This window comes from Taeniopygia guttata, chromosome 19, assembly GCF_048771995.1.
Source record: "Taeniopygia guttata chromosome 19, bTaeGut7.mat, whole genome shotgun sequence".
Taxonomy (NCBI): Eukaryota; Metazoa; Chordata; class Aves; order Passeriformes; family Estrildidae; genus Taeniopygia; species Taeniopygia guttata.
Window position 1 is genome coordinate 1,276,897 of NC_133044.1, and position 27,792 is coordinate 1,304,688.

Consider the following 27,792-nt stretch of genomic DNA (forward strand, 5'->3'; position numbering starts at 1 on the left):
TTGTTTCAAGTCATTTTGATTTTATTACAAACCAAAATACTTCACATTCAATGGCACCTCATGTCCACCGATTAATTACTCTTGGGGAACAAACAACCTGAACCTCAACACCTCAGAGAGGTGCTGGTGTAGCTGTAGCTCAGTTAGGCTCTTCCATGGGATCCCAAACTTGGGAGCATCCAACACCTCACCTGCTTTGGCTCCCAGCTTCCCTGTGGGACATTATTCCAGCATTACACCTTAGCAGGAATCTGTCTGACAATTTTACTGTTCAATAAACACACAAGCTGCACCTGCAGAGAACCATCTTCATCATCCAGCTGATTGCCAAAGCCCAACGTTTGGTGCCGAAGCTCCTGGATCAGCTGAGGGGATGGGGGCTGTGTTGAGCAGTGCCTTGTGGCACCTCCTCAGGTGTGTCACTGGCAACGCTGAGGGAACAAAACCCCACAGACAGGAGCTTCGTGCTCTTCACTCCTTTTCCGTGGGAGAACAGGGTCCCGAGAACCTTTTTATTCCTGTTCCCAGAAGCTGCAGTAGCTCCCAGCCTTCCCCACGAGCAGCAGCCTGAAATGGAGGGATTATATTTAACCTGACACCCCCAAATCACGGGGGGAGCGGCTGAAGCTCCTTGGTTTGTGCAGAGCCCTCCTGCTGGGATATGTGCTAATACCACATAAAAGTAATGACTGCTGAGGACCTTCCCTGCCATGTCCTTTCCCATCCTGTATCACAATTAAGTTAAAAAGACTGGACCACTGCAAGCTCTATTTTTACACCCTCGGGCACGTGCTGTCGCCTCTGGAAGCTGCTGCTGATTTAGGAAGGAACACAAGGAGGGAGGGACTGCATTTCTATACCCAAAAAGTGTGACTGTGTCCTTACTCTTTGTCACCATCAGCACAGAGGTACCGTGATGCTCTCTGCAGCCACAGGAGGTGTGAGGAATAAATGCCCATTCACGTTTGAGATCAGCTTATACCGCACGTGATCCTTCCCAGCGCCGCGAGGCAGAGGAATCCTGACAGCAGCAGAGCCAAAAGGAACCCAGACAAATGTCAGCATTCATGCAATTTAACAAAGCTCCCTACTTGTTTTTACAAAAAAAAAAAAAAAAAAGGCAAAAAAAGGAAAAAAAAAAAAAGCCCTGAAATGTTTTAAACAAAAGGAAATGTCCTTCATTCGACACTGGTGAAATCTTTCAGCGCTGTCAAAGCGACTTCAAAGCCTCTCCACATCTGCCTGCTCCAGCCAAGCACTGCTGCCTGTCCTCAGGCCTTTGTGATGTACCCTTCTCTGATCAGGAAGTCGTAGATTTTCCTGGTTTTGTTCACATCAATCTTGATGAGGGCTCGAGCCTGCGCCAGTCTCAGGCCTCCCTGTTTGTTGCACTCGTTCACCAAAGCAGCTTTATATTCCAAATAGGCTCCAGGGACCAGCCTCACCATCTGACAGAGCTGCAAGACAAAAGGTGAAGTTAATAAACACCAACACTCGTCATGTTCTCCCATTCCCAGAGCCCTGCTGGGGGAGGAGCACGGGAATATTTTCCCGAAAACACTGGAATGCCATGAGGAGCTGTTTGGATCCACAGGTAGGGAGGGAGGAGCCTGCTGGCTGCATTCAGAAACATTCCTGGTGGAAAGATAAAGGAGGAGGATGCAAGCAAGCCCTGGGCTCGCAGGAGCACAGCTCTGAGTGTGTCCTGGGTGGGTGTTGCTCCTTCCCAAGCCCGGGAAGAACACATGCCAGACTTGGAAGCAGCAACTGGGCTGGCTGGGAGCCAGGGAGGGCATCTGGCTGCTAATCCCCTGCAGACTCGTGCTCTAATACCTTTACAAAAGCAGCTCCCCCTCTGCAAGCCTGGCATGGCAGCTGTGCAGGGAAGGCATTCCGTGGTTGGAAGTTTGGTAAGGAATGGCTGTGCACAGCCCTGGAGCTGTTTGGCTGCACAGCTCCTGCTCAGCTCCCAAATTCCAGCTGCCTTCCAGGAGCACAGCGTTGCTCCTGCTGGAGAAACTGTCTGTCTCCTCCCTTTAATAAGGAAATGCTTCATGCTCATTCCTCACGGATAGGAAATTGCAGAATTCCTCAGCCCTCAGACTTTCTGTCTCAGCTGACCAGGAAATCAGATTCCACACACACACACACTGGTGTCCTGCCACCATTCCTGGCGTGCTGAAGGGAGCAGAAATGCCTGAATGGAGCAGAAATGCCAGTTCCACACGGAGCCATGAGCTGATTCCCTGTGCTGCCAGCTCCAGCCAAGTGGAACATGCAGCCAGGGGAGGCTGAGCTACAGCTGGGGCAGCCCAGGGACATTGCAGGACCTCTATAAAGAAATCATAATCTCTTATTTCAATAGTTGTTCACTGAGTTAGAGGACAGGCCTGCACTGGGCTGAAAAACAACCAGTGCTCATTAAGAAAAATTAACCCCTCTGCTCAGCCCAGCCTCGCAGAGCAGGCAGGCAGATGGATGTTGTGACAGCCCCAAATAACACCCCGGTGCTCTGCTCCTTTCTGTGCTAAATAAGCCAGTTTGTGCTGTGTGTGAGGCACAGCAGATGAAGAAGCCAGCTGGAAAACCTGAATGATTTCTGTGAGGAAGGAAGAGCAGTCGGGGCCTGTAGCGAGGTGACATTCACAGCTCCCCAGCCGTGGTGTGGGCAGCCCTGTGCTGTGGAGACACAGTTTCTAGGGATGATCCTTCCACGCTTTCCTCACCTCCTTCTCCTTCTCGTTGAGCTTCTCTGTGCCGGGCAGGCCGGTGAGGTTCAGAGGTGGGGCACTCCGTCTGCCTGTGGGATGGGAAAGGAGAACGGGAGCACTTTGCAATGGCTGCTCTGTGAGGGAGGCAATTCACAGAGTCCAGCCTGAGCCAAGTGTTTACAGACAGGATTATTTAGGGCTCAGCAGAAAGCTCTGCTGATGCCACAAAAGGCCTGGTTTTGCAATTTGAAGCTCTGTGAATGTTGCGTGAGACTCGTGAGCTGCTGGTTTTTGGGAGGAACTGCAAGACAAAAGTTTTGTGTCAGACTGGCATCAGGCATGTCTATCCTGCCTATCCCAGCTCCAGGGAGGGTGTGCCAGGTGTGCTGAAACCAGCACCTTGTAAGGATGAGGAGACTTTTTATTGGTGTGATTAAGAAGCTAATTTCTCTCTAGCATTACGGACAACTTTATGAGGCAGAGTTTTCTTCAAATGCCTTTGAGTATGATGCAGGTATTGCAAGGCAAACACAGTTTGGGGACTGATTTTTTGTCTGTTAGGATGAACAGTTCTGAAGGAATATTTATCACAAGGTCATGTGGTATTTCTCACTTTCGCTATTGTTTCTATGCAATTATATAAACAACATTTATAAGTTATTATTTACTTTACTGGACATTACCTGGCACAGCCTAAACTTTCACAAGGGCTGTCTGCTTGAAGGTTTGGCTTTTGTTTTTCTAAAAGGTGTTGTTTTTTTTTTTTTGGGTTTTTTTTTTTGTTTGTTTTTTTTGTTTTTTTTTTGGCAACTTGCAGAGCTCAGGACCAAGTTTGGGTTATTTTATCCATATTGGAAAAAGTCTGTCACCCCTGTGCTGTGGGCTGCATATTTAGCACTGTTAGAGAGAGATCTCTATCCCAGGATAACTCCCCAAATCTGGAGAAGTGATGAGACCTTGGGAAGTGTGCAAAAATAAAAGGTTTTCCCCAAGCACCCTGCCCTGGCCAGGTCCTGCCCTGGCACTGGGAAGTCTCTGTGTCTCCTGGGCATCTGCAGGAACAGAAGGGATCTGGCTGGGTGTGAGGAGCCTGAGCAGAGGGAGCTGGGGACTGGGGAGAAGCTGGAGTGTGAGTCTGTGGGAGGTGTAAAGGAAGTTATTTCTCAGCACTGCTCCCTCTTCCCATGGCATGGGGCGGGAGGGACATGACAGAATTCAGTTTTACTCCTCTATAAACCCAGAAGATACCACACACACACAAACTACATTAAGGAAAACATATCAAGCCTGCAAAGTCAAGAGCTTAGAATCTAGAAGTGAAGCATTAATTTGTCCTCTTGTATATTCAGAGTGATGCAGCCTTTAATTAGAGCCACGTGGCAGCTCTTCCTCAGCATCCCTGGGCAGGATGTTAGCTTAATTAGCAACTCTGTGGTATTTTGTTTGGGTTTTGTTCCACATGTGACGCTGCTTGTAAACACTGTGAGCCATCACAGCTCCACAGGCAACACAATCCCCTTCATGGGACACTGGATCCTTGACAGAAAAAGGAAGTTCATTCCTCATTCCAGACCTTCAGCTGGAAGGCAGTGTCCTCTCTTCATGGACTCTGAGATATAAAAAGCTGGTTTTTTTATCCAAAATACCAGATCTCAGCATCACCAAACAGGTTTAGAAGAGTCTGTAGTGCCCTGACTCATTGCTTTGGATCCTGACACAAATTTACCAGGCAGAAATGAGGAAGAACTTTTAGACCCTGAGAGGTTTGATTCAAGTGGTTTAACAGCATCCACATAAAAACTGGGTGTAGGGACAGAGCCAAAGCCATTTTCCCTGGCCAAATTTAACAACCTTGTAGTAAAACTTTATCCCAGTCTTAGTAACCTCATGACCTCAACAAATGGGATAGGAATTTATTGAAGTCTTGTTCATGAGGACCTTGCCTGACCCCTGAACCTGTCCTTACTGGGCACTGAAAGAAGATGAGGTCCTCTTGGTGGAAAAAATCCTAATTTGTGCTTACAGACTGTGAAAATTCTTTTGTTTCCTGTCTTGCTAATGTAGCTTTAGGATGGGTTTTGACGTCCAGTCAGAAAAATCTAGAAATTCAGCAAAAATCCTGCAGGATACGCAAGTGGAATGACTTGCAGATTGATGTAATGTTGACTTAAGCAGTGCTTAACCATGAGGCTTGAGGACTGACACTTTGGCACTTGAGAGAAAGAGTCAGAAAAAGGCTGTCAGAGAGATGTTACTGGGTTTTTGGCAGACATCACCTAACACTTACCTGTAGTTGAAGGAACTGGTACCGTGGGAGTCAGGCCAGAATCACTGAAAAGAAAGGAAATTTTCAAATTGCCTTCATGTTATTTTAACAGTAACTGCATGTGTTGACCCTGAAAGTGCTTCTTCTACAACTTGTAATAATTATACAATTCAACTTGCATAACCCATGCCCTGACTAGGTGTCAACAGGACTTATAAATATTTAGTGTTCCCACACTGGAAAATACGTCTGAAACCTGTTTAAAAACCCAACAAAGACATGCAGAGGGGCACACAATGAAAAATCCAGTGGAGATTGAGTGGGGAAGTTCCAAACCATGTCCTGTACACAGGATGCACTTCCTTTATGTTTGCTCCTTAAATCCAAGTGCTCGTGCAGGCTGATGACACATTAATAGTGCTGCTACATCTAAAATCATTTGAAATATTTCAGGCATCAGCTGTGCCCTCATTAATATCCAAAAAGAGCTCACTTCCCTCCGTGACTTTATGAACAGCGGTTCAGTTCCTGAAATATAAATTTGAGACAACTGAGGGCCCCTCCTTTGCCTGCACTCAACGAGCACTATTGCTGTCACCCACTTTTCTGCCCCTCTGAATTCTGCAGGCTGCTCCCACTTGGATCAACTGGGAATAATGGATTTGTTACTATCAGGCAGGAAAATGGGTTTGATGCAAACTGAAGCACAGAACCCCAGGAAGGTTTGGGTTGGAAGGGACCTTGAAGCGCACCCTGTCCCACAGGCAGGGACACTTTTGCGGTGGAGCAGGCTGCTCCAAAGTCCATGCCAGCGGGATGGGGCACTGCCAGGACGGGGCAGGCTCCCTGGGCACCCCGTGGCAGTGCTTACATGTCTGCCTGGCGGCTGAGCCACTGCTGGCAGGCGCTGCTGTCCTGGATGTACTGCAGCACCTCCGAGAGCATCGTGCGCTTCAGCCGCTCCTCGTCCCGGCTCTTCTTCAGGTGCTCGTAGGTCCGGGCACCTGTGGCACACACACAGCCTGTCCTCACCACCCGCCTCGCCCAAAACATCCAGACTGGCCTGGCCCTGCTTCAGGAGATACTGGGAACTCCTCTGCCTCTGGCCCAAGCTCTGCTGTCCTCCCTCGTGGTGACTACTTGGCATTAGACCCCACCCTGCACCCTTCCCCCTGTTAAATTCAGGCCAAAACCAAACAAAAAAGGCTTCCATTATCTAATTCCAGGATAAAACAGGCCATTTTGTTATGGGGAGGTCTTAGGCCTTTCTCCAGATACCACATGTGTGGACAGGCAGTGGAAGTCTCCAAGACAAAGTCCTGAGACCACTGTGCCATGACAGAAATATTTTTTTAATGAAGCTTTTGCAAAGTGGTGCCCAGAGCAGAGCTGTGTCAGACACTGTGATCTCCATGCTGATGGCTCAGATCACCTCTGAACCTGCCCAGCTGGACTGTGCATCATTGCTGAAGCCTTGCTCAGCTCCAGAGCCTCTCTGAACTAAGTGCCTTTTTATTCAACACATCCTGAATGTTGTAAAATCATCCTTCCCTTCCTTGATGGATGGCAATGGGCTGAATAATGCATCAGGTACTTACTGCAGAAATTGGTGATTCCTGCTGCTCTGTATTCCTGGAGTCTCTTTATTTCCCTGCGCAGCTCAAATTCCACTGTCGGACCCCACGAGGTGGCAGGAGGGAAAACCAAAAAAGCAAAAGTGGGTCAGTGGGGTGGACTGGGAATGTGGCTCTTTGTCATCTCCCTGAACACACAAACCACAGCCAGGGTTAACCTCCCGCCGCAAGCTCTCAATCTCTCTGTGTCCCCATGCTCCTTGGTCACAGATTTCAGCTGGTTTCTAGAATTTCTGTGCTCTGAAAAGAAAATTTCTCTTCATGCTTTGATAGCCCCTTTGCCATACCCTAGACAAGGCAAATAACAATAATGTGGGATTTCCAGAAGGCGTTTCAATAGCTCTGAGGAACTACTCCAGACAGGCTCCTTATACATCAAATATTCTCTTGGAACTATGCTTTTCCTAGCTCGACCTTCCAAAACTTTTCCTTGCAGACAATTTTTTTTCCTGCAGTCAGTAAGATGAAATTATGAAATGTTTCTTTTGCTCAGAGATATTTCCTGTCTGTTGCTTTCATCAGCTGCCTTCTAGCACTGCTCAGTTTTACAGGGAGCAAGTTTCCTTGTCAATTTGTTTCCTGCTGCTGCTCAGGAGACCTGTCCCTGACTGCCAGGTTCACCTGAGGACCTGCAGCCACTACAACAACAAAACCAGGTTCCAGGAGCAGCACTGCCATGCAGGACTCATGACTTTGCAGGATCATGCCTTTGGTATTTCACACTGAGTGTCCTGAAAACACGGCACAACTTCGTAACTGCTTTGTTCTTTCTAATGAGCAACAACTGTCCCAGTTTAAGTCACAGAATGAAGCAGGATGTGGTGACTCTGACTGGAATCTGCCTAAATGCAGGCTATGGGATGATTCAGGGATGGAACAATGCCTCTCCCCTAAGGTAAGGACATAATGACCACTGCACTATGTAATTATGTGACATTAAATGCTTTAACGTGTGTCTTTCAAAGAATTCACTTTGCTGCCAGCTCCCAATCTCTCCACACAGACATAATATAGGGATTTTATTCTTCCCCTGATACAGAGTCCCAGTAAATAAACAATGGTCTTTAGATAAAAAAATATTACCTTGAACACGTGACCAGAATGTTCAGTCAGCTACAAACTCAAACAAAGAGCTCGGACACAGTTTCGTGGAAAAAACCCACTGGCTGCTTATTCAACGAATCAAACCACAAATGGATTTGTTTTCCTGAGGCATTAGCTGGGGAGGAGGAGGAGGAAAGGCAGTGAGGGAGGCGGGTGGGACTCACGCGCGTGGCTCTCGATGAACTTGTCGTGCTCCAGGGGCCCCAGGATGCGGGCGAACCTCCTCATGGTCTCGTACAGCTCCTGCACCTCCTTGGGGTAGCGCCTTTCCAGAACTGCAGGGGCAGTTATATGATATATTACGTGTTTTATGTTTACAGATTTTCCCCAATACCTACTATCTATCTTACAAGGTGCTTTTCTACTCTAAATCAATCCATGAGTGCCAGCATCACCAAGAACATGGAGGCAAGGAAGAAGAAGGAGGAAGAACAGGATCAGGCCCACTTTCCTCCATCTTAGAACTCCTGACCCCTCTGTACAAAGTAAAACCCCCCTGTACAGGTGCTAAAACCCCCCTGTACAATACTAAAAAATTTTCTCCTCTAATTTGTAATTACATCTACTATACCATCTAACCCTCTGTGACCGCCTGTTCCACCTTCAAAGTTGGTAACTCATTCCATGGCTCAAACTCAAAACCACAGCTGTTTCCAGCTGCCTGCCAGGGTCTAAAATGCTTCTGACCAAGGCCTGGAACCTCTGAAAATGTCTGAGGGACATTTTGAGTTCTGACATGGGGGCTGTTTTGAGCCCCAGCCTCGGCACTGCCTCAAAACCCACATTTTGGGCCTTTCGGTGTCACAACTACAAATTGCTGAGTAAAAGCCAACAAAAAGTTACAGCCTTTAAAGTGCTTAAGGCATAAAGGGTGATATTTAAATGTTGTTCTGTTGTTTCTCACAAGAAAGGCCTGGGTTTCACCTTCCCCCTTTTCCCCACTCAGCAGAACCCAAAGTGCTTCTGAAGGGCAATTTTGAGGCAATAACTAAAATGCTGAGCTGGGATTAGTTAGAGGCAGACAGCTGGAAACAGCTGGGGCAGGAAATCTGCTGGAATTTAGAACATCTGAATATGTTCCAGTATGAACAAACCACACTGGTGACCTGGAAGTGGTGAATGTGGGAAGTTTTGCCACTTTGAAGTCAAGCAGTTACACCTGATACTCACTCTGAAATTTCCTGAGGTTGATCAGGCCATGATCTCTTATAATTCTGGAAATTAAAGAAAATTGTATTAATAAAGGCCATTACTCCTGCATTGCCTCACAAACACAAAGGCTTCAGAAGAAACTTTGATTCAGACCATCAGAGGAATCTGAAACTAAACATGAATGAAATTTCCATAAGCCCTGGGCTGGCTGGAATGGAAACATGGTGCAGGGTGTCTTTAATCAAGGTAAATTCTGGACAGTGGTGTGCATTAGCACTGAGCACAAAGGGAGCTGCAATCACTTTAAAGGTTGGAAATTGCTTCTTTAGGCACAGATTTCACATCTACAGTATCTTATAACTTGTCCTTCCAAAATCAGAGGTAATGAATGTCTCACGAACATCATTTTCAGCTTCAGAGAGAGACAAACTTCCCTCCCAGCAGAGCTGGACTGTAAATGCCACCACTGGCACAGGAGAAAGGCATTTTTCCATGGCAGGCTGGGTTTTAGAGAGGTGAGGGAGGTAACTCTGGGTCTGAACTGCTCCTGCTGGGATCAGGGGGAGGAGCAGAGGAAAAGCAGGTGCCTGATAAATCCCTCTGTCACCAATGGGAGCAGTGCCACATGCTCATTGCTCTGTGGTGACTCCACTTTGGCAAATAAGATACCACAGAGCTGGGCTGCCAAGGTCAGCTCAGAACTTGCTCTGTAAAATCCTTGACATTTCCTCTGCTGTGCACAAAACCTTCCTGTCCCATGTAGAGTCACCTTTCTGACAGTGACATCAGCACTTTTCTGTCATTTTCCAGATTTTTTGTCCCATCCTGTTGTTGAAACTTCCTAAAATCTGACACTGGTGTAACCACAAGAATTATGGAGAGCCCTGCAGCACTTTCCTTTAGTATGACAAGATAGATCATCATGGAAATTACACCACATAAATACTTTTTATTTATGAATTATAAAGAACCAGGTCAAGCCTTCCTGTCACTCAGCAGAACTGTGGAGTTTTATGAGAAGGACTGGAGCAGCCTCACTTCAAATCACTAATTCTTCCAGCATGGAGTAATCCAGCAAGATATAATTTTAAATATTGAACAAAGTACTTCGAAGTTATAATAAAACTTAATTTAATTAATAGATTGAGTCATTCTAGAACGCTGTCAAATGAGCTGAATAAATTATTCAAGCCCACGTCAGCAACTGAGTTATCTTCAGTGAGGATAACTAACTCAGGGACCACTAGGATTTAAAAATAATGATGCAAATATTTCTGGGGGGAAAAGTGGGGGTCCAGCAATCAATCACAGTCTGGCAGGATTTTTTTTTTCCCTGAAGCAGGAAATTCATGATGTGTAATCCATCAGCAGTGCACAGGGAAAGGAAAAACACAGTGACTGCTTAAAAAACTCACTTTTTCCGTCTCTGTCTTTCCTTTAACCTGGAATGATAGATATCTACAACTGCAATCTTCAGAGCTGCAAAACACAAAGATTAAAGAATTCATGAGCAATCACTGCAGGAGGCTGAATTTCAAGCTTTTATGTTCACATGGTCACTGCTTTGCTGATTTGAAAACCCTGAGGCAATTTTACAGGGGCATCAACTCAGCGCAGTCCTTGCTACCTGGGGAAGGTTTCTTTGGCTTCCTCCTGCCAAATTCATCACTGTAAATACACCCATGTCAGCACGGACCTGGGCAGGGCCTGGCAGCTCCTCTCCTCTTCCTTCCTGGGCTGCTTTGCTGCCAGCAAATGTTTGTTCCTTCGCACATGCAATAACCAATATATTCCTTCTCCTGAGAGAAGGTTGAAGGACCTGAGGTGCCACCTCTGGCAGGGAACAGGGAACTCCAAAAAGCTCTGTGAGGACTCAAAGCAGCCTTTCCTGCAGCTGTTAAAGCCATCTGGAAGATTCCAGCTTGTTAACTTCCAAACTTATCTGCCAGGAGAACAAAGAATAGTTCAGGAGAATGTGAAGAAGCCCAGGGAAAAGCCATGCTCATTAGAAACCACATCTTTCCCCAAATCAAACCTGTCTGCAGCCTGGCTGAGCCACTCACACAGCCTGCAGCTCCTTTTTCCTGCAGCCATTAGCTTCATGAACTTTTTTGGGGGGTGAATTCTTGAGAGACAAGATAAAGAGACACCTATCACCTTCCCTTCCCTTGCTCTGTTAGATAACACACAAATTCTAGTCGTTAAATGAGTGTAGAGGTGGCTGATTTTCAGTGGGTTTTAAAAAAATTTGTTAATAATTTCCATGTGCTCCCACAAGGAAGAGGCTCAAGGCTTGGCAGTGGTTTTGGAGGCTGTGACACAACAACCAGATTTTGGAAAAAGGGGTGACCCAAGGGGGACAGAAGCTGGGATCCATTTCTCTCTGTAGCTACACAGAAAGAGCAAACTGATAGTGGCAGTTTATCGATTGTACTCTGGGATTAATAATTAATAATGCAATTAAGAAGTGTGGTTATGTGTCTATCTTAAATATGTCTGTAGGTGTAAACACCAGGAAGCCCCCAGGCTCTGGGAAATTCATCCCTGCAGTCCTCTGGGTAATCAAATTTCATACAAACAAGCACAAAGCCCAAAGGCTGTGGGGATTCACTCAGGAGCTTGATCCCAAGGAAGAAAACCCTTCAGTTTGTCCCAAATTGCTCTGACATTAATCTAAGGTTAAAGGATTCTGTATGAGACAGGAGGGGTGCTGCAATATTCGTACTTGTTTTTCCAAATTTCTTACATTTTCCAGCATCATTGTGTATTTTCATAGTGAGGGATTTAAGTTTCCTAATTTAAGAACAAGCAGAGACAGCAAATTCTCCTTCGTGCTAAAATGTGGGGACGAGAAATTGGGAATGCAGCAAGTTAAACATGAATGAAATCCATTAGGAAGGGCTGGAATTGGAGCCAATTTACGGAAAATATTTTTGTAGTTTTCAAACCCTCTGCAAGCTCAGCCAACTTGTTATTTTCTGGGGTTTGTGTGGGCAGAACTTAATAAGTACATGCAGAAACTGCACTGGAGAACCTCTATAAATATCACAAGTAATTATGTACCTCTACCCGTGGAGTTTTGATGCTTTCACCTGAGTGCACAATATTCTAAAGAAATGATCAGCTGGGGAGAGGAGGGAACAAATGAAAGGAAAAAAATGGAGCTTCTGCTCCCAGTGAAATCAGTATTTGCTGCCACATGCCCTCCTGGAGGGGCTTTTGTTTTTGATGGGCAGATTCAGCCAGGACAGGCGATTACCAAATGTGGGATGCAGGAATAGCTCTGACTGCTCCAGTGCCACACACTGCATGGAGATGATGGAGGAGATGCTGGGGGAATGAGAAGGACCTGCCTGTGCCCTTCCCCATGGATTCTGCAGGGAGGCAGCCCTCTGTTTGTGCTGCTGCAGCTCTGAAGGCCCCACTGATAGGCAGCAATTCGAGGCTCCTTCCTCCATTCAAAAAACAAACAAACAAAAACCAAACCAAAACCCAAATATTTTAGTTTCTCCAGAGTGTGTCCAAAACAGTTTCTTTGCTTTTCGTTCCTCTTCAGCCTCACTTGGTGTGCAGGAAAGTTTGTGGAGCACTAATGAGTGAGAGCTTTGTTCCACAGGAGAGAACCTGCCTCAGCAGGAATAATGGGAAGAATGCAAAGTAATGCCAGTGAACAGCCTGTGGGACCAGCGTGTGCTGGGCTGGGGACAAGCTGAAGGGCTGCAGCCCAAATCCAGCCACCCTGGAGCGGGGCAGGACCCATGGCAAGGAGTTTTCTGCCTCTGGAGCATGGCAGAGATTCCACAGCATAATAAACACTGTGTTCTGGCAGGAAGGACACGGACTGCCTTGCAGCTTAAAATCAAATTTCCCTGCCAGTTGCTGCCTATTTCCACTCACTTCTAAATCTGTGGTTTCAGCAATTACTTTGCAGTGTTAGAAGTGAAAAATCATTTACATGAGAAGGGGGAAAAAAAGCTGGGAAAAAGATAAATTACCAACGTTCTAATTCAGCCTGATGAAAACTTGTAGTTCATGAAATATTCAAGCACTGTGGGCTGAATTAGGCTTGTAACTGGTCGGTGCTTTTGATCTGTCCATTATGTTTTTGTGTAACTGCAATATATATTTGCATGCCCTTACTGTACTGCCAGCACTGAACAAAAGAGAACAATTCCAGAATTTAACTGAAATATGAGACATTTCGTACAATTTTTGGCCATCTCACTAATACCAAGAAGTGACTGGATGATGTCTGTGACCTCCTGTGAGGTGGGGAGAGCAGGGGAGGCAGCAGGTACAGGTTCTCTGTTCCTCATAAAAGCTGCCTGGGAGCCTTCCCACCTTGTAATAAATAGAATTTTCTTGTGGGAATACCAAGAACTTGTTTAGAGTGACACAGTGAAATCTGACAGGTAGAATACATGAGATAAAGCTTTAAATATAAATATCATATAAAAGATATACATCAGAAAACAGAGGTGAAGCAGCTCAGATCTGGAACTTCTTAAAAATCATTTTTTATAAAATATTATATATAAAAAGCAATGTGGGAGAAAGGGAAGAAGGGGGAATTCCACTGCAGCAGAAACACAAATATTCCTGTGGGATGAGCAGCGACTGGTGCACCAAGAGGAGGAAAGAGAGACCACAGAAATTGTACTGGGGTGTTCCAGGGCCCAGCCTGAGTGACTTGCAGAAAATGCAACATGAAAGTCGCTCTCAAAAATTAATCTTGAACCCAGCAAGGTTTAACATGTGGCAGGAAAGCAAACAGAGGATTTTCTTCCCCACCTGAGCCTTAGTCTTGGCTGAGAGGCCCCGTTTGGGTTTCTGTGGGCTGGGAAATGTGTTCACCCCGTGTGTCACAATTTCACCTTCACAGCCAGGCTGGCCACAGCCCCTGTGCCCACCCCACAGCACAAACTCCTCAAAGCTGCTCCCCTGAGCCCCAGGCTGGGCAATTCCCTGCCCCGGGGGCTCCTGCAGCTGGGCTGCAAAATTCTCTCCAGCCAAGTGGGCAGCTGAGCCCTTCAAAACTGCAGCACAGGGAGGATGTGGCTCCTTCCCTTTTCTGTATGAAATGGCAGAAGTGAAAGATCTCACCCCAAATTCTTTAGAGGAGAATTCCTGCTCTCCCCAAGATGCCTCATGTGAAAGGGAAGAAGCTGGCTGGACCCTGGGATTTATTTTTGCCAGGTTTTCACTCTCATGTGGGCAGATCTGGGATGGTGTGGCAAGGCAGATGCCAGAGCTCCTGGGCTGAGAGATCCAAAATGCCTCTGCCAGGCAGTGAGCACACAGCAAATGCCTGACAGCTCTTCCCAAACGCTGAAGACAACTGAAGGATGGAGCAGAGAACGCCCAATGAAATTATCGGGCAGAAATATCGGGCAGACTGGGGGGAAGTCTTTTTTCACACAACACACAATTAAATTGTGAACTCCTGTAATTGGATTGTGGAGGTCCCTGTTGCAGGATGTGCAGGAGCACAGGCAGACCCAGCTCCAGCAGGATCCTGGAGGATGGGACGTGGCAGGAGAGGGGCTGAAGTGTGCCTGGGAGGAAGGCAGGTGTAGGGGAGTGCTGCAAACCCCCTGACCGAACGTGGATCTATCATTAATGTGCACGAGTGGGAGATTAATTTGCTTTTTCAGTTCACCAGCACCCAGAATAGGATGAAACAGCAGAGAGCTGGTGTGGATGCTCTCAGTTCAGGCAGAGAGAAAAAGAGAAGGATTTCTGCCAGGCTAAGCCTGGGAGCAATGTAAACAATCTATTATTTTGTTTTCTGTTCATTTTGTTTATTGATATGTCCTACCACACTGACCTAAGTCCAGTGCACCAACCAGGTGAAATGTTTTTACTTTAAAACAATGGAATTAATGTTCATGATGTTCTCTATAAAAGAGGGAGGTGCTTTTGACTAAAGATCATTTTTACCTTCTGAAGATGGAGCCTCATGATTCCCATCCCTGCCCCGACAGCGACAAGCTGGCAGGAGGAATCCCTGCCATGGCCTCAAGCCAGACCCCCTCAATAAAATCTGGGAGAGGCTGACACAGGACTCTGAGAACCTGCCCTGAGCCAGGGCACTTTGCATTCCTAAAGCTCCTGCGTGCACTGCTCGACTTCAAACTGGCTTTTTTAACTCTGCCAAGACTGTCTGTACGCAACAAGGATTTGTCTGTCTCCAAGGGATGCAAAGGCTTTAGCTCAGAACTGCCTGACACAGATGGCAGAATTCTGAGGCATAAACACAGGACTTTTAAACCCTGGGTGTACTTACAAATGTGGGGAAAAGAAGGATCTTTTCCTCTCCGTGGATTAAAATGTCACTTTAGTAATTCCTGTTATTTCATGTGATTAAGGCAGCATGTTCACAGAGACTCAGAGCAGGAACTGGGCTCATACAGTCATCTTCTCAATAAAAAGGAAGTTGTCACACACAGCTGATGCTACTCTAACTCAGGGCATGCTGAACATATGAGAATCACACAGCTTCGAGTCCAACACTTTTAATGTGTTCCACATAAACCACACACCTCCTTGCTGCCTGCATTAACACCTACCCCGATAGATTTAATGCATTAAAAACCCAAACATGAAACCCCATACATTAAAAGTGTGTGGAGAAAGACACTCCATGAAAAGCTGCACAGGCACCTGAAAGAGTTTTCAGGCTGGGTACAAGAATATGGCACTTACCATGCAAAATGTCTGAATCATCTTCTACAAAATCAATATCTCTCAAATCCCACTCAGCATAGTTGTCAAACTCCTGTTCAGAGGTGATTAACACATTGTCACTAACGAGCACTGAAATATTGGCCTCAGGTCCCGGAGGATGCAGAAGGACTGGGGACAGAGATGTTCACTCAGGCACAGGCACTGTGCTCCATCCCTGAGCAGCAAACACCCCAGGGCGTTTACCTGGGGGAAATGTCTGTGAAGGCACCCCCGTGGCTGCAGCTGGAGCAGGATTTGGGACAGCACAGGGGGAATTAACCAATTAACCAGGTCAGCACCCCTGGCTGGGGTGCAAATCAGAACGCCCTGAGCTGGGAGAGACCCACAAACATCACCAAGCCCAACTCCTGGCTGGCTCAGGAGTCCCCCCGTGTGCCTGAGAGCCTTGGGTGGGATTTTTGGGGGCTGATTCTGCTCAGAGGTACAACCCCAAGCCCCTGTATGGCTGAATTAGTTCCTCCACGGACAGGAGCAGGAACTGGGGCCTTTTCCATGCCCACAGCATGGAGAGCAGTGCAGATCTCCCAGGCAGTGTCTGGAGCAGTGTGTGTGCTCCCCTCAGGCAGGTGACAGTGCTGGAGCTGATCCTTTGGCCCAGCAGGGACAGGGCTGGACAGATGGACAGATGGACACGTGGTGGCAGCAGCTCATCCTGCAGCCTGCCCCAGCTCTGCAGGCCACCAGTGCCACCCCTGGCACCCAACCCTTCATTAACCCTTCATTAGCAGAGCTTTCATCACTAATATCTCACCTTGGAAGGGAAGATCAGAGTCCAGCTCCCTGCTCCTCACGGGATAAACTCAAATTTCACACAGGACTAAGAGCATCCCTCAGCCCTGATGCTTTTACAAGAAGAGCAAGGACAGGCAGGGGTGTGTGAGCTGAGTTTGCACCCAGCAGCAAATTTAAAATTATGTGAGGAGAGTCTCTCTTACCTCAACAAAGTCAGCTCTGGCTGGCATGTACCCAGCCATGTCCCTGGAGAGCAGGGAGTCAAAGGTGGGCCGGGGGGGATCATCAGCAGCTGCAAAAAACAAAGGTTTTCAGTTGTTGAGTAGGGCTTGAGATCTTATTTTAAGGATCTGTAAATAAGGGTTTATTTTGCAGGAAAAGTGGGAATAATTAGTTGAAGAAAAATACCCTGATTGGGCTTTTATTCAGTGTTATAGTCAGAAAAGACAGAGTTCATCCAGAGAAAAATGCAGCAATCTGAGATCTTCGTAGTATTCTCAAGAGTCAAACACAAATTCAAGGTAATAAACAGGTAATAAAATGTAAACTTTAAATTTTGGAGCTCAGCATCCCTGTCTAAACCTCTGCAGATCCCTGGGGCTCAGCGTGCAGGTTTTTTTAGCTAATAGCAACAGGAGTGTTAAATCTGCTTTCTTCTGGGGGCCATTGACAGGGCTGCAATTAAAGGCAGAGAGCTCCCAGCTTTTACAGCACTCCCCAGCTGAGGAGCTCGGTGTTTTACAGACAATAATAGTCTGAGGCTCACCAGGCACTCGTGCAGGAGCTGAGCTTTGTGTGTCCCAGGGCACAGATAAACCAGGCTGAGGCACAGAGAGTTTGTCTTGGCCCAGGGCACATAAAAATATCGATGGCAGCCAGGGACAGCACCAAAATTGCCCAGTTCCTGCAGTTTAGCTCTGAGCACTTCAGTGGGAAATGTAAAGCCCCAGCCAGGCAGCAACTGCCTCGCCCAGGGAGGCTGGGGAGCTCTGCAATGAGCAGCTGCCAGACTGGGGGAATGCTAAAGATGTGAAATGCAAGGAAAACTGAGAATCTGTGAACTTGCTGCAGACTTTTTTAACAGGCAGTTTTCAAGAGAGAGGTGTGAAATCAGCATAGCTGAAAGGAGTGATTTTATGACAAATTAAATCAGCAGTCAGGCCTGGGACAGTGTGTGTACACAGAAATGTGCACAGGAGCAGAGGGGATGCCTGAAGGCAGAAATCCCTGCTCAGCTCCCTTGCTGTGGAGGGTGAGAGCCACACTGGTGCTCATCCTGAGGGACACACCTGCAGGAGCTTTGGGGTGGATTGTGATCCAATGGATAAAACATCCAGAACTTCTGCTGGGCTGATGTCTGTGTGCTCTGGCTGTGCAGGAACTTCTGCTTTTGAGACCCTGATGTTTGTGTCAAGCCCTGTTTCCTGCCTTCCCCATGGAACTGGCAGCCTCATCTGTCTGACACACCCAGGAATTAATCCAGTGTGAAGGAACCCTGCTCCTGACATTGCCCAGGCCAGCTCCCAGAACAGGTTATCCCTCTGGGGATGAAAGCAAAGAGGATCTGTGTGCCTGAGCTCCCCAGAGCTGCTGTCCCAGCCCTGGCAGGGCAGGGATACTCACAGTGGAAGGGAATGGCTGTCTCGTGGTGCTGAGCCTCCTCTGCCTGCTTCAGGTTCAGAAGGGTGGAGGCAAACAGGGGGTTGTTGATGAAGTGTTTCATGTAGTGCTTCTCACACTCCTCCTTGGATTTGGTGCACATCTGGTTGGCCACGTCCTGCCTGGAGCGGGGAGAGGGGAAAGCTTCGTGTGAACAACGCAGAAATGTTGGTTTTTAAAATTTCTCCAGTGGGAAAAGATAATTTTGGACAAGAGATTGGTTGTGTGCAGAGAACTGGCCTGTGATGGTGCCTGAACCCACATTCTCAGCACCAACACTCACATGGTTGTGCCAGGGAAGATTTTTGGGGGCCCATGAACAATGAAATTCACTGTTTTCATGTGAGAAGCCCTCTGGCTGATGGAATGTACCCCATATTTAACAGGCTTGAAGTTTACTGATGCTATTTGAGAGCTTTTGACACGTTTTACTGACTCCAGGTGATGGCAAACTCTGTAACCAGTTGTCAGTCCTGCTTCTGGCAGCAACGTGCACCTAAGAACTCTCAGTTCTGCTTCTGTGAATTCTGGGGCTCTGTACTCTTAGCACAACTATTTTTAATAAAGGAGAAGACAGATAACTCATGAAAAGAGGATCTGATGCTCCAGCCTTGCACTTTAGCTGCTGAATTAGGGTCTCACCCACAATAAGTCACTGAACAGTCAATGTGCACTGATGAATTCAACAGTGAGATCCAGGGAGAAGAAAGGAAAATCTGCCCATCGTTGCCTGAAATTGGCTGAACCACAGGATTCTCACCAGTTCCCAAATCCACAGTCCATCACAGCTTCCAGGAGAGACATCTCCTCCTGAGCTGTCCAGTTGGGATCCAGGACAGGGAAGTCGGATGTCTGGAGAAGGAAAAAGCAGAACAAACTGTGATCCTGTGCTCCAACCCACCTCAGAAGGGGCAAAGAAGTTCTGAACCACGGGGTGGCACAGGAGATAATTCTGGTAGTTTTAAACTTTCACAAAACCTGATTGAATAATTAATTATTGGATTGCTTAGGGCACTGGGTCATCAACCACAGCAAATGCTGGTCCAAGTTTGTACCAGTTCTACCATGTTGTACCATGAAACACAGTAAAATTACTGGAGATTTTAAGAAATATTAATTTGGAGGAAGAAGAAACAGCCTGGAGGAACAGAAGCCAACATAGCTGGTTAAAGCACTGCAAGTCTAGTGAGGTGCATTGTGCTACCCAGGCACAACAAAAAGATGCAGCTGTAAATTACTCCACTGCTCCATTCTGTTCCAGGTGGATGTTTTTCTTTTTTTAATAGCTTAAAACCTCTGAATCAAAGAATTGCATCACTTAACCTTTCAGTGTAGTATGAGTAAGCAAGGGTCCCTCACTCCTGGGAAACAGTGAGAGCCAGGACTGAGGAGGTGTTATCCAAAAGGAGTATTTACCATTATCTCATAAGTGTGATCACTTTGATGCTTCTTGTACTCAAATCCTCGGGTGAAACACTGCAGAACAAAAGATCAGAACTGTGTTACCTCTGCCCTGAGAAGATTTTCACTGGTCGCTTTCTTCACTTCCATTCTCTGCCCACCTGCCCATGGCTCAGTCCTGCACTCTCCAACCCCCTTTGTCATTTCCCTGTCCCAGGTGTGCTGGTCCCTGCTGGAGAGAGCAGAGGTGACTGGGACAGCCCTTGCTGGCTCCCTCAGGGCAGTGAGAGCTGTGCCCTGCTGTGTTTTCTATTGCCATCTCTATGGCAGCTGTCTTCTGTTAATTGGGCAGTTTTCCTTATTTCCTCCACAAGGATTCCTCCCTCAGGGGAGACATCTGCTGATAATGGGCTACTGAATGTCACTGCATGGCTGGTAAGAGTTCAAACATCCCATGTGAGATGCTCCACCCAGAGGGAGGAGCCAAGCATTCCTAACTGGATATAATTTGAGTTTTTGGAACACCAGCACAGGTTTTTCTAATGGATTCCCAAGAGGAACAGCTGGGGTTTTCCAGTGGAGCTTCAGAGGAACACTCCACCCTTCTACAGGATCACTGCTCCCACAGAACCACATCTGCCACTCCAGGAGGACTGCAGCCACTCCAATTTGGACTGCCACCAACACGCTGTCCAAAAGGGTATCAGGCTGTGTTCTGACTCAGTCAGTGGTTTTCCTTTTGTGTTATTGCATGGATTTTGTTTCTTTTCCCTTTTCCTCACAACCTGTATTTCTGACGTGGAGTCTCTCGGTGGTTTTGCTTTCAAACCAGAGCACACTCACCTGCAGGCACAGCAGGAAGGGAGGGGGCCCACACTCAGCACACTTCACGTAGGGCTCCGTCAGGTACGAGGAGCAGCCTCGGCACGGGGGCTTATCAAAAGGGTCACCTGGAAAAACCAGAGGAAATCTCCTGTCACACAAGCACAGCACTGCTTTGGCAGCCCCTAAATCCCCCTGTGCCCAGCCCCAGCTGCTGGTGGTTCTTGTGGGCCCAGCTCAGGATGTTCTGTGATTCTGTGGATTTTAAATTAACTCAGTTGTGCAACGAAATTAATACGACTGTCTGGTTATAATGGCTTCAAACTCAAAGAGAGCAGGGTTAGATTGGAGAATTGGGAAGAAATCCTTCCCTAGGAGGGCGGTGAGGATGCCAGAGCAGCTGTGGCTGCCCCTGGATCCCTGGAAGTGCCCAAGGCCAGGCTGGACAGGGCTTGAAGCACCCTGGGACAGTGGAAGGTGTCCCTGCCCATGGCAGGGGTGGCACTGGGTGGGCTTTGAGGTTTCTTCCAACCCAAACCAGTCTGGGATTCCATGATTCTGACTTTTTCCGAGAAAATGGGTTTGAATCAGTTCAATTATAAGTAGAGAAAAATAAGGCAAAAGTCACGCCGAATAATTTGTGTGAGCACTACACCACATTTACTCATTTTTTGGTCCCTTTCAGGGACGGTGACTCTGAAATCCCACTGCTCCAAGGAATCCTTGTGCTGTGCAGGTTTTCCAGGAGCAGATGTGGGAGCTGGATTCTCTGAAGGCACTTACTGCTGAAGGAGGCCAGGCGCTCCATCCCTCCCCCGGCGCTGTCTGTGCTCCCTGGGGAAAACCCGGCCGGGAAAAGCGCCAGGAGCGTCAGCCTTGTCCCACACTGGGTGTCCCAAAGGGAATTCTGCCTCTCCCACAGCCCTCGCGGCTCTGATCCTCCCAGGATGTCCTGAGCAGCAAGCAGAAGGGCTTCAGCAGCCGTCAGAGCCCACTCCAGGGATCAGAGTCCCTCCTCTGGCTGTGGGGGAAATCCGACAGGAGGTGTGGGGTGGTGGGGATGTAACCCCAAAGTGAGCAGAGTGATGAGCAGCTGCTGTGCAGGGAAGTGCTCTGCACCTCCCAGAGGCACTCCCCATATCCCACTCCCCATCCCAATTCTCAATCCCTCACATCCCAGTTCCTATTCTCATTCCCATTCCCAGTCCTCACTCGACCATATCCCAATTCCCACTCCCCCATATCACCATCCCCATTCCCAATCCCATCTCCATCTCCATATCCCCATCCCCGTTCTCATCCCCATATCCCCATCCCCATCTCCATATCCCCATATTCCCACATCCCCATCCCAATCCCATCCTCATATCCCCATTCCCATCCCCATTCCCAATCCCATCCCCATATCCCCCTATCCCCCTATCCCCATTGCCATATTCCCGTTCCCATATCCCCATCCCCATATCCCCCTATCCCCAGTGCCATATTCCCATTCCCATATCCCCATTCCCATCCCCTATCCCCCTATCCCCAGTGCCATATTCCCATTCCCATATCCCCATTCCCATCCCCATATCCCCCCATCCCCATTGCCATATTCCCGTTCCCATATCCCCATATTCCCATCCCCATATCTCCCTATCCCCAGTGCCATATTCCCGTTCCCATATCCCCATATTCCCGTTCCCATATCCCCATATCCCCCTATCCCCATACTCCCGTTCCCATATCCCCATATTCCCGTTCCCATATCCCCATACTCCCGTTCCCATATCCCCATATTCCCGTTCCCATATCCCCACATTCCCATATTCCCATATTCCCATTCCCACATTCCCACATTCCCGTTCCCATATCCCCACATTCCCATATTCCGATATTCCCGTTCCCACATTCCCACATTCCCAATTCCCCTCTCCCGCCCGCCTGTCCCTCTCCCCATCACCGCCAGGCGGCGCCCCCGCCCGGCCCCGCCCCCTCCGGCCCCGCCGCGGCCCGCGCGCTCCCGGCGCCCCCCGCGCTGCCCGAGCGCCGCTCCCCGCGCTCCCGCCGGCCCGGCCCGGTGCCGGTGCCGGTGCGGCCCGTGGGGGCGGCGCGGGGATCCGGTGGGTGTGGGGGGATCCGGGGCTCGCCTCTCACCTCGCTCGGGGCGGCGGGTCGGGCCCGCGCGCGCGCGCTCCCGGGCCCGCCGTGCGCACGCGCCGGGGCGGGGAGCGCGCCCCCTGGCGGGACCGGCGCGATCCGCAGGGGCCGCCCCGCCCCGAGCGGGGCCTGAGGGAGCCGGGAGGGAACCGGGACCGGGACCGGGACGGGGGCTGGGCAGGGACCGGGGCTGGGCAGGGACCGGGACCGGGGCTGGGCAGGGACCGGGGGTAGCACAGAGAGACCGGGGGTGGCACGGAGGGACCGGCGCTGGGCCGGGACCGGGGCTGGGCCGGGCACCGGGGATCACACAACGCGACCAGGGCTGGGCGGGGACCGGGACCGGGACCGGGACCAGGACCGGGACCGGGACCGGGGCTGGGCAGGGACCGGGGCTGGGCAGGGACCGGGGGTGGCACGGAGGGACCGGGGCTGGGCAGGGACCGGGACCGGGACCGGGGCTGGGCGGGGACCGGGGGTGGGCAGGGACCGGGGCTGGGCAGGGACCGGGGGTGGCACGGAGGGACCGGGGCTGGGCAGGGACCGGGACCGGGACCGGGGCTGGGCAGAGACCGGGGGTCGCACGGCCTGTGCCGCTGCCGCCCGGGGTCCCGCGGGGAACAGCCCCGGGCCCCTCTGACCGCCCGCGAGAGCCCCGCGCTCCTTCCCGGGCAGCTCCATCACTGAGCCCCGAGCTCCATCCCGGGGCAGCTCCATTACCGGGACCCCCGCTCCTGCCCGGATAGAACAGAGAGAATCCCGGAGCGCTGTGCGTGGGGAGGAACTTCAGGATCATCCAGTGCCACCCCTGCCATGGCAGGGACAGCTTCCACTGCCCTTGGACACTGCCAGGGACGTGCAACCTGTGCCAGGGCCTCCCCACCCTCACAGGGCACACTTCCTCCCCAGTATTCCATCTAACCCTGGCCTCTGGCAGTCTGAAGCCATTCCTCCTTGTCCATCCGTGCTCCTTGTCTGAACTATTTACCAACAAGATTAAAAATGCTGGCAGTTGTTTCCTTTCTCTTTTGCCCAGGCTGCAAGCGCACGTGGAAAAATATGGGAAAAAAAAATTAGGATTTGGGAGAGGCAAATGTGCGGAATGTCAATGAAATATTTATTGCTTCTGCTAACAGGTTTTTCCTGCATCTGGGAATTAGGACTCTGGGTGGTTAATGGAAGGAATCAGCATGTGGGCATCTGGTTCCTGCTGTTCCCAGGAAAGGTGATGCATCTGCAAGGTAAGAATGCTGTCCTGAAGCCTGCAGCTTTCCATGGACTTGAGATATTTCAGTGTTGAGGGTCTTCCTGTTAACGCCTCTGGCATGGGAGTGAAAAAATATTCATGAGGAGCATTAAAAATCCGTGGAGTCTTACAGGATTTTCAGGCCAATGTTTTAGTGACACGACGTCTCCTGGCTGAGCTGAAGCCACAGCCCCCTGATGGCTCCTGGAGGGAGCAGTGACAGGAAAAATCTTTTTTTCTGCAGTCTGCTCCAGTGGTTTCCAGCTCAACAGAGCCCTGAAGGTGCCACCACACATGGCACGTGTGAAACGGCTCCAGAGGGTCTCAGCTCAGCTCCCAAAGCTGCACCCCAGGGAGATCCAAGGGGATACTCTGGAATGAACCAAGTGCTCACATGCTGCTACTCGGAGGTTTTAGCAGAAATCAGTGGGAGCATTTCCAGGCCTCTCCCTGCACTTGGTGGGATTTCTGGGCGCTGTTGGGTGGAGTTTTTTGTGGCGTCGGCGTTTTCTGCCTCGGACACACGGTGGCGATGGGAATCGCCTTTTCCTCCCGAGCTTGGGGCTTGCTCGGGAACCACAGGTGGTGTGTGCCCCCGAGGATGGAAAATGAACCATTTCTGTTCAATCCCAAATAACTGCTGACATTTCCCAGAGAATCCAGAACGCTTTCTCATAAGCGCTGATGTTATTTAAATGAAGATGTTTATGTTGAAAACAAGAGCCAATGGAGCCTCGAGGGCTGGTGTTTTGCTTTACAAAGTGATCTGACCTTTCTCTCTGTTCCTTGGCTGCCAGGACACGAGTGGTGCCAGGCTGGCAGTGTCACCGACCCCCTCACCCGGGATGATCTCTCCTGTGTTTGCACTGGGGATGTCATCAGAGCCTGGTCAGGAGAGGTGGAACCAGCACTTGGCATCACGAGAGGTAAAAACATTTTCCCCGTGTATTTTGGAGTTTATTTACTAGGGCTAAACTTCCTTTTTTTGAGAGAACGCAGTGGCACGAGCTCACAGTGCACATGCTTGGGAGTCACGGAATGAGAGTAAATAACTGTGTCCAGCTTTGGAGAGGGACAAGAAAAGGATGTCAGGGGCATTTACCACCCCCCTCCAAAGCAGAACGTGGGTATGATTCAAACATTTAAAAGACAGCGGTTGGAAAGTTGTTTGAACCCTGTGAAACAATCAAAACGCAGATTATTCCTGCCCAGACTTGAATCCCAGGATCATTATGTTGGAAAAGACCTCCCAGATCAAGTCCAGCCTGGCTTCTCACCCAGCCCAGAGTAGTTTAATTTCATGGAATCTCCTCAGTTGGAAGGGACCCACAAGGGTCAGCCTCACTTTCCTCCAGCTGATCATTCCATGTGCCCCCAGCCTCTCCTCACACGCCTTCCCCTCCAGACCCTTCGCCATCTCCATAGCCCAAAAAAGCTCCTTCCAAATCTGTGCTGGACTTTTGAGGTGAATGTCTTTAACTTTCTCATTTCCACGTGTTCGTGCCTCTCTTTGCCCTTGAATGGAGGAGGTGCTGCAGGATTTCAGTGTGTGAAGCAATCCCTCCCCCAGCAGTGTTTGGACAGTGTTTGGGGCTGGATGGATGCGCTGGGCTGGGCAGGCAGAGTGCAGGTGCAGGTTTTAGCAGGCCTGGAGCTCTGGGAACAGCGGCCAGGATGAACTCAGCAGCTGTTGTAACCTCCTGGTTTGGTAAGTTCTGTGTGTGGTTATTATCAGTGGTTTGGGAGCAGCCCCTCAGCAAGCCAAGCACTCCCCCTCACTTCTGCAGGATTTAGCACTGGAGACCATTAACTCACACCCAAAACCTTCTCTTCAGCTCCTTCCTGAAGCACTTACTCTATATCTATGTATTTATCTCTACAGAGGTAGAAATAAAAGTGTCCATGCCCAAAGTTTCCAGATTTGGTCCAAGTGGATGTGAGAATACGATCTGTTCCCCCAATAATTTTGTTAACTACAAACCCCCAAATTGGCTTTTCTGGGTATTTCTTGCCTGCAGTGGGCACCCATCCCACCAGGTGCAGTTTCCTGCAGTCTCACTCCTTTTAACCACTGCCTTGGTGGAAATTCTCTGTATTTGGGACCAGTGGATCCCACTTCTGTGCAGATCCTCGGGGTCCCTGCAGGATCAGCCTGTGCCCAGCTCACCAGATCCAGCACTAAAACTTGTGTTACCCGTTCCATTGGTACTTCAGCAGCCCTGTAACAGCTCAGAGTTCAAATAAAACACAAAACCGTGAAAACAAGCTAGCGGGGTAGTTCTTTAACCCCTTCCTCCCGTTCAGCTGTGCGGCAGGTCCTGCCTGATTTCTCCTGTGCTGCTGCTTGGCCCGCCCATCACAGACACCCATGGGTGCTGGCGAAGTCCCTTCGGGCACCGAGTGTCCGAGCTCAGCAGGCACAGCCCCCTCGGAGGGCTTCCCTCCTGGGAGCGATGCTCTCGTCCCGGGGCTCCCGGGATTCCTGCCTGTCCCGGGGGTCCCAGGGGTCGCCGGGGTCCCGTGGGTTCCAGGTGTCCCGGAGATCCCGGGGGTCGCGGGTGTTTCAGGAGTCCTGGAGGTCCCGGCTGTCCCGGGGGCCCCGGGGGTCCCGGGGATCTCGGCTGTCCCAGGTGTCCCGGGGGTCCCGGCTGTCCCGGGGGTCCCGTGGGTCCCGGGGGTCCCGTGGGTTCCAGGTGTCCCGGAGATCCCGGGGGTCGTGGGTGTTTCAGGAGTCCTGGAGGTCCCGGCTGTCCCGGGGGTCCCGGGGGTCCCGGGGATCGCGGCTGTCCCGGGGGTCCCGGTTATCCCGGGGGTCCCGGGTGTCCCAGGTGTCCCGGGGGTCGCGGCTGTCCCGGTTATCCCGGGGGTCCCGGGTGTCCCGGGTGTCCCGGCGGTCCCGGGGGTCCCGGGTGTCCCGGCTGTCCCGGGGGTCCCGGCTGTCCCAGGTGTCCCGGGGGTCCCGGCTGTCCCGGGTGTCCCAGGTGTCCCGGGGGTCCCGGGGGTCCCGGGGGTCCCGGGTGTCCCGGGGGTCCCGGGGGTCGCGGGTTCGAGCCCGGGCGCGGCCCCGCCCGGCGCTCAGGCCACGGGCGTCGCCCCACAGGCCCCGCCCCCTCCGCTCCTCCCCATTGGTCACGCCCCCTCTCCGCGGCCGGGGCGGCAGCCAATGGGAGCGGCGCGGAGGCGGGGCGCGTGCGGGGCCCGACCTGAGGTAACCCCGATCACACCACCGGGCGGGGGCGGGGCCGGGGGCGGGGCCCGGGGCGCGGGGCGGGGCCGGGGGCGGGGCCGCGGGGAGCGCCAGGCCGGGGCCCGCGGCGGCTCCGCTGCACCGGCACCGTGAGGTGAGGGCGGGGCCGCGCCCGGCGCGGGCAGCGCGGGCAGCGCGGGGGGCCCGGGCACCGGCGGGCGGCGGGGCGGGGTGAGGCGGGGCCGGCCGTGCCGCGGGAGATGGCCGGGCCATGCCGTGCCGGGCGGGCGGGACCTGGCCGGGCGCCGCGCCGGCGGGAGGTGGCCGGGCCATGCCGTGCCGTGCCGAGCCGTGCTGTGCCGTGCTGGCGGGAGATGGCGGCATGCCGAGCCAGGGACGCGCGGGGGTCTCCCAGCCCGCCCGGTTCCAGCCCGGTTCCTCCCGGTACCACGCGCTCCGTCCGGCGCTGAGCCGGTCCCGTCGCTCGCGTGGCCTCGCCGGTTCCCCGGTGGTTCCCCGGTACCCTGAACGGGCAGCACGTGGGCGGCCCGGGGCATCCCTCCTCCATCTCATCCCTGCGGGAATTTCGGGGTCCTGGGGAACAGTTTGGGTCTGGTTCTGCCCAGGGGCTGAGAGCAGCCCCGAGATGCTGAAAACCGGGGAAGTTTTAAAAGCAGATTAGCAGGGGAAGACCAAATTGTTGTTCTTGCCCTTCCATTCTCCTAAATATTCTTGAGGAAGTTTAAAATGAGAAGAAGTACTGTGTTAGAAAGTGTCTGAAGCGTGAGTGGAGTCTGTCCCAGTTTAGCAGGGAGGAAATATTCAGCAAACTGTTTAAGTGATGCCAAAATCTCTCACAGACAGTGGGATTCAGACAGTCTCGAGTGTTTTAGCAAACTGGGATAGCTGTAAATACAGGCTCTTCCTTTGGTCTCCAGAGGTTTAGGCTGGATAATGGGAAGCAGTTTTTCCCTGGAGGATGCTGGGCA

General features: G+C 50.8%; 2 protein-coding genes across 8 annotated transcripts in view; one reads left to right on the forward strand and one right to left on the reverse strand.

The window, feature by feature from the left end:
* On the reverse strand, nucleotides 1–22,495 carry TADA2A (transcriptional adaptor 2A). Its single transcript, XM_041719980.2, has 16 exons — nucleotides 22,368–22,495; nucleotides 21,012–21,249; nucleotides 20,250–20,356; nucleotides 19,422–19,481; nucleotides 18,766–18,857; nucleotides 17,970–18,127; nucleotides 16,550–16,638; nucleotides 15,573–15,645; nucleotides 10,283–10,346; nucleotides 8,886–8,929; nucleotides 7,880–7,990; nucleotides 6,576–6,647; nucleotides 5,849–5,981; nucleotides 4,999–5,042; nucleotides 2,727–2,800; nucleotides 1–1,457 (listed from the first exon to the last, which is right to left on the reverse strand). Exons 2-16 carry the CDS (start codon nucleotides 21,034–21,036, stop codon nucleotides 1,272–1,274), a joined length of 1,332 nt encoding a protein of 443 aa, XP_041575914.1. The 5' UTR covers nucleotides 21,037–21,249; nucleotides 22,368–22,495; the 3' UTR covers nucleotides 1–1,271.
* A 1,918-nt stretch (nucleotides 22,496–24,413) lies between these two features.
* ACACA (acetyl-CoA carboxylase alpha) overlaps nucleotides 24,414–27,792 on the forward strand; it is a 103,191-nt gene continuing 99,812 nt past the window's right edge. For 5 of the 7 annotated variants that reach the window (XM_041719968.2, XM_072916779.1, XM_072916778.1 and 2 more), the window contains exon 1: nucleotides 26,879–26,957. The gene's annotated coding sequence lies outside the window, so the exon portion shown is untranslated. Of the gene's footprint in view, nucleotides 24,543–26,878; nucleotides 26,958–27,792 lie in introns of those variants that run through there. The other 2 variants (XM_041719971.2, XM_072916777.1) reach the window with 2 other exon arrangements.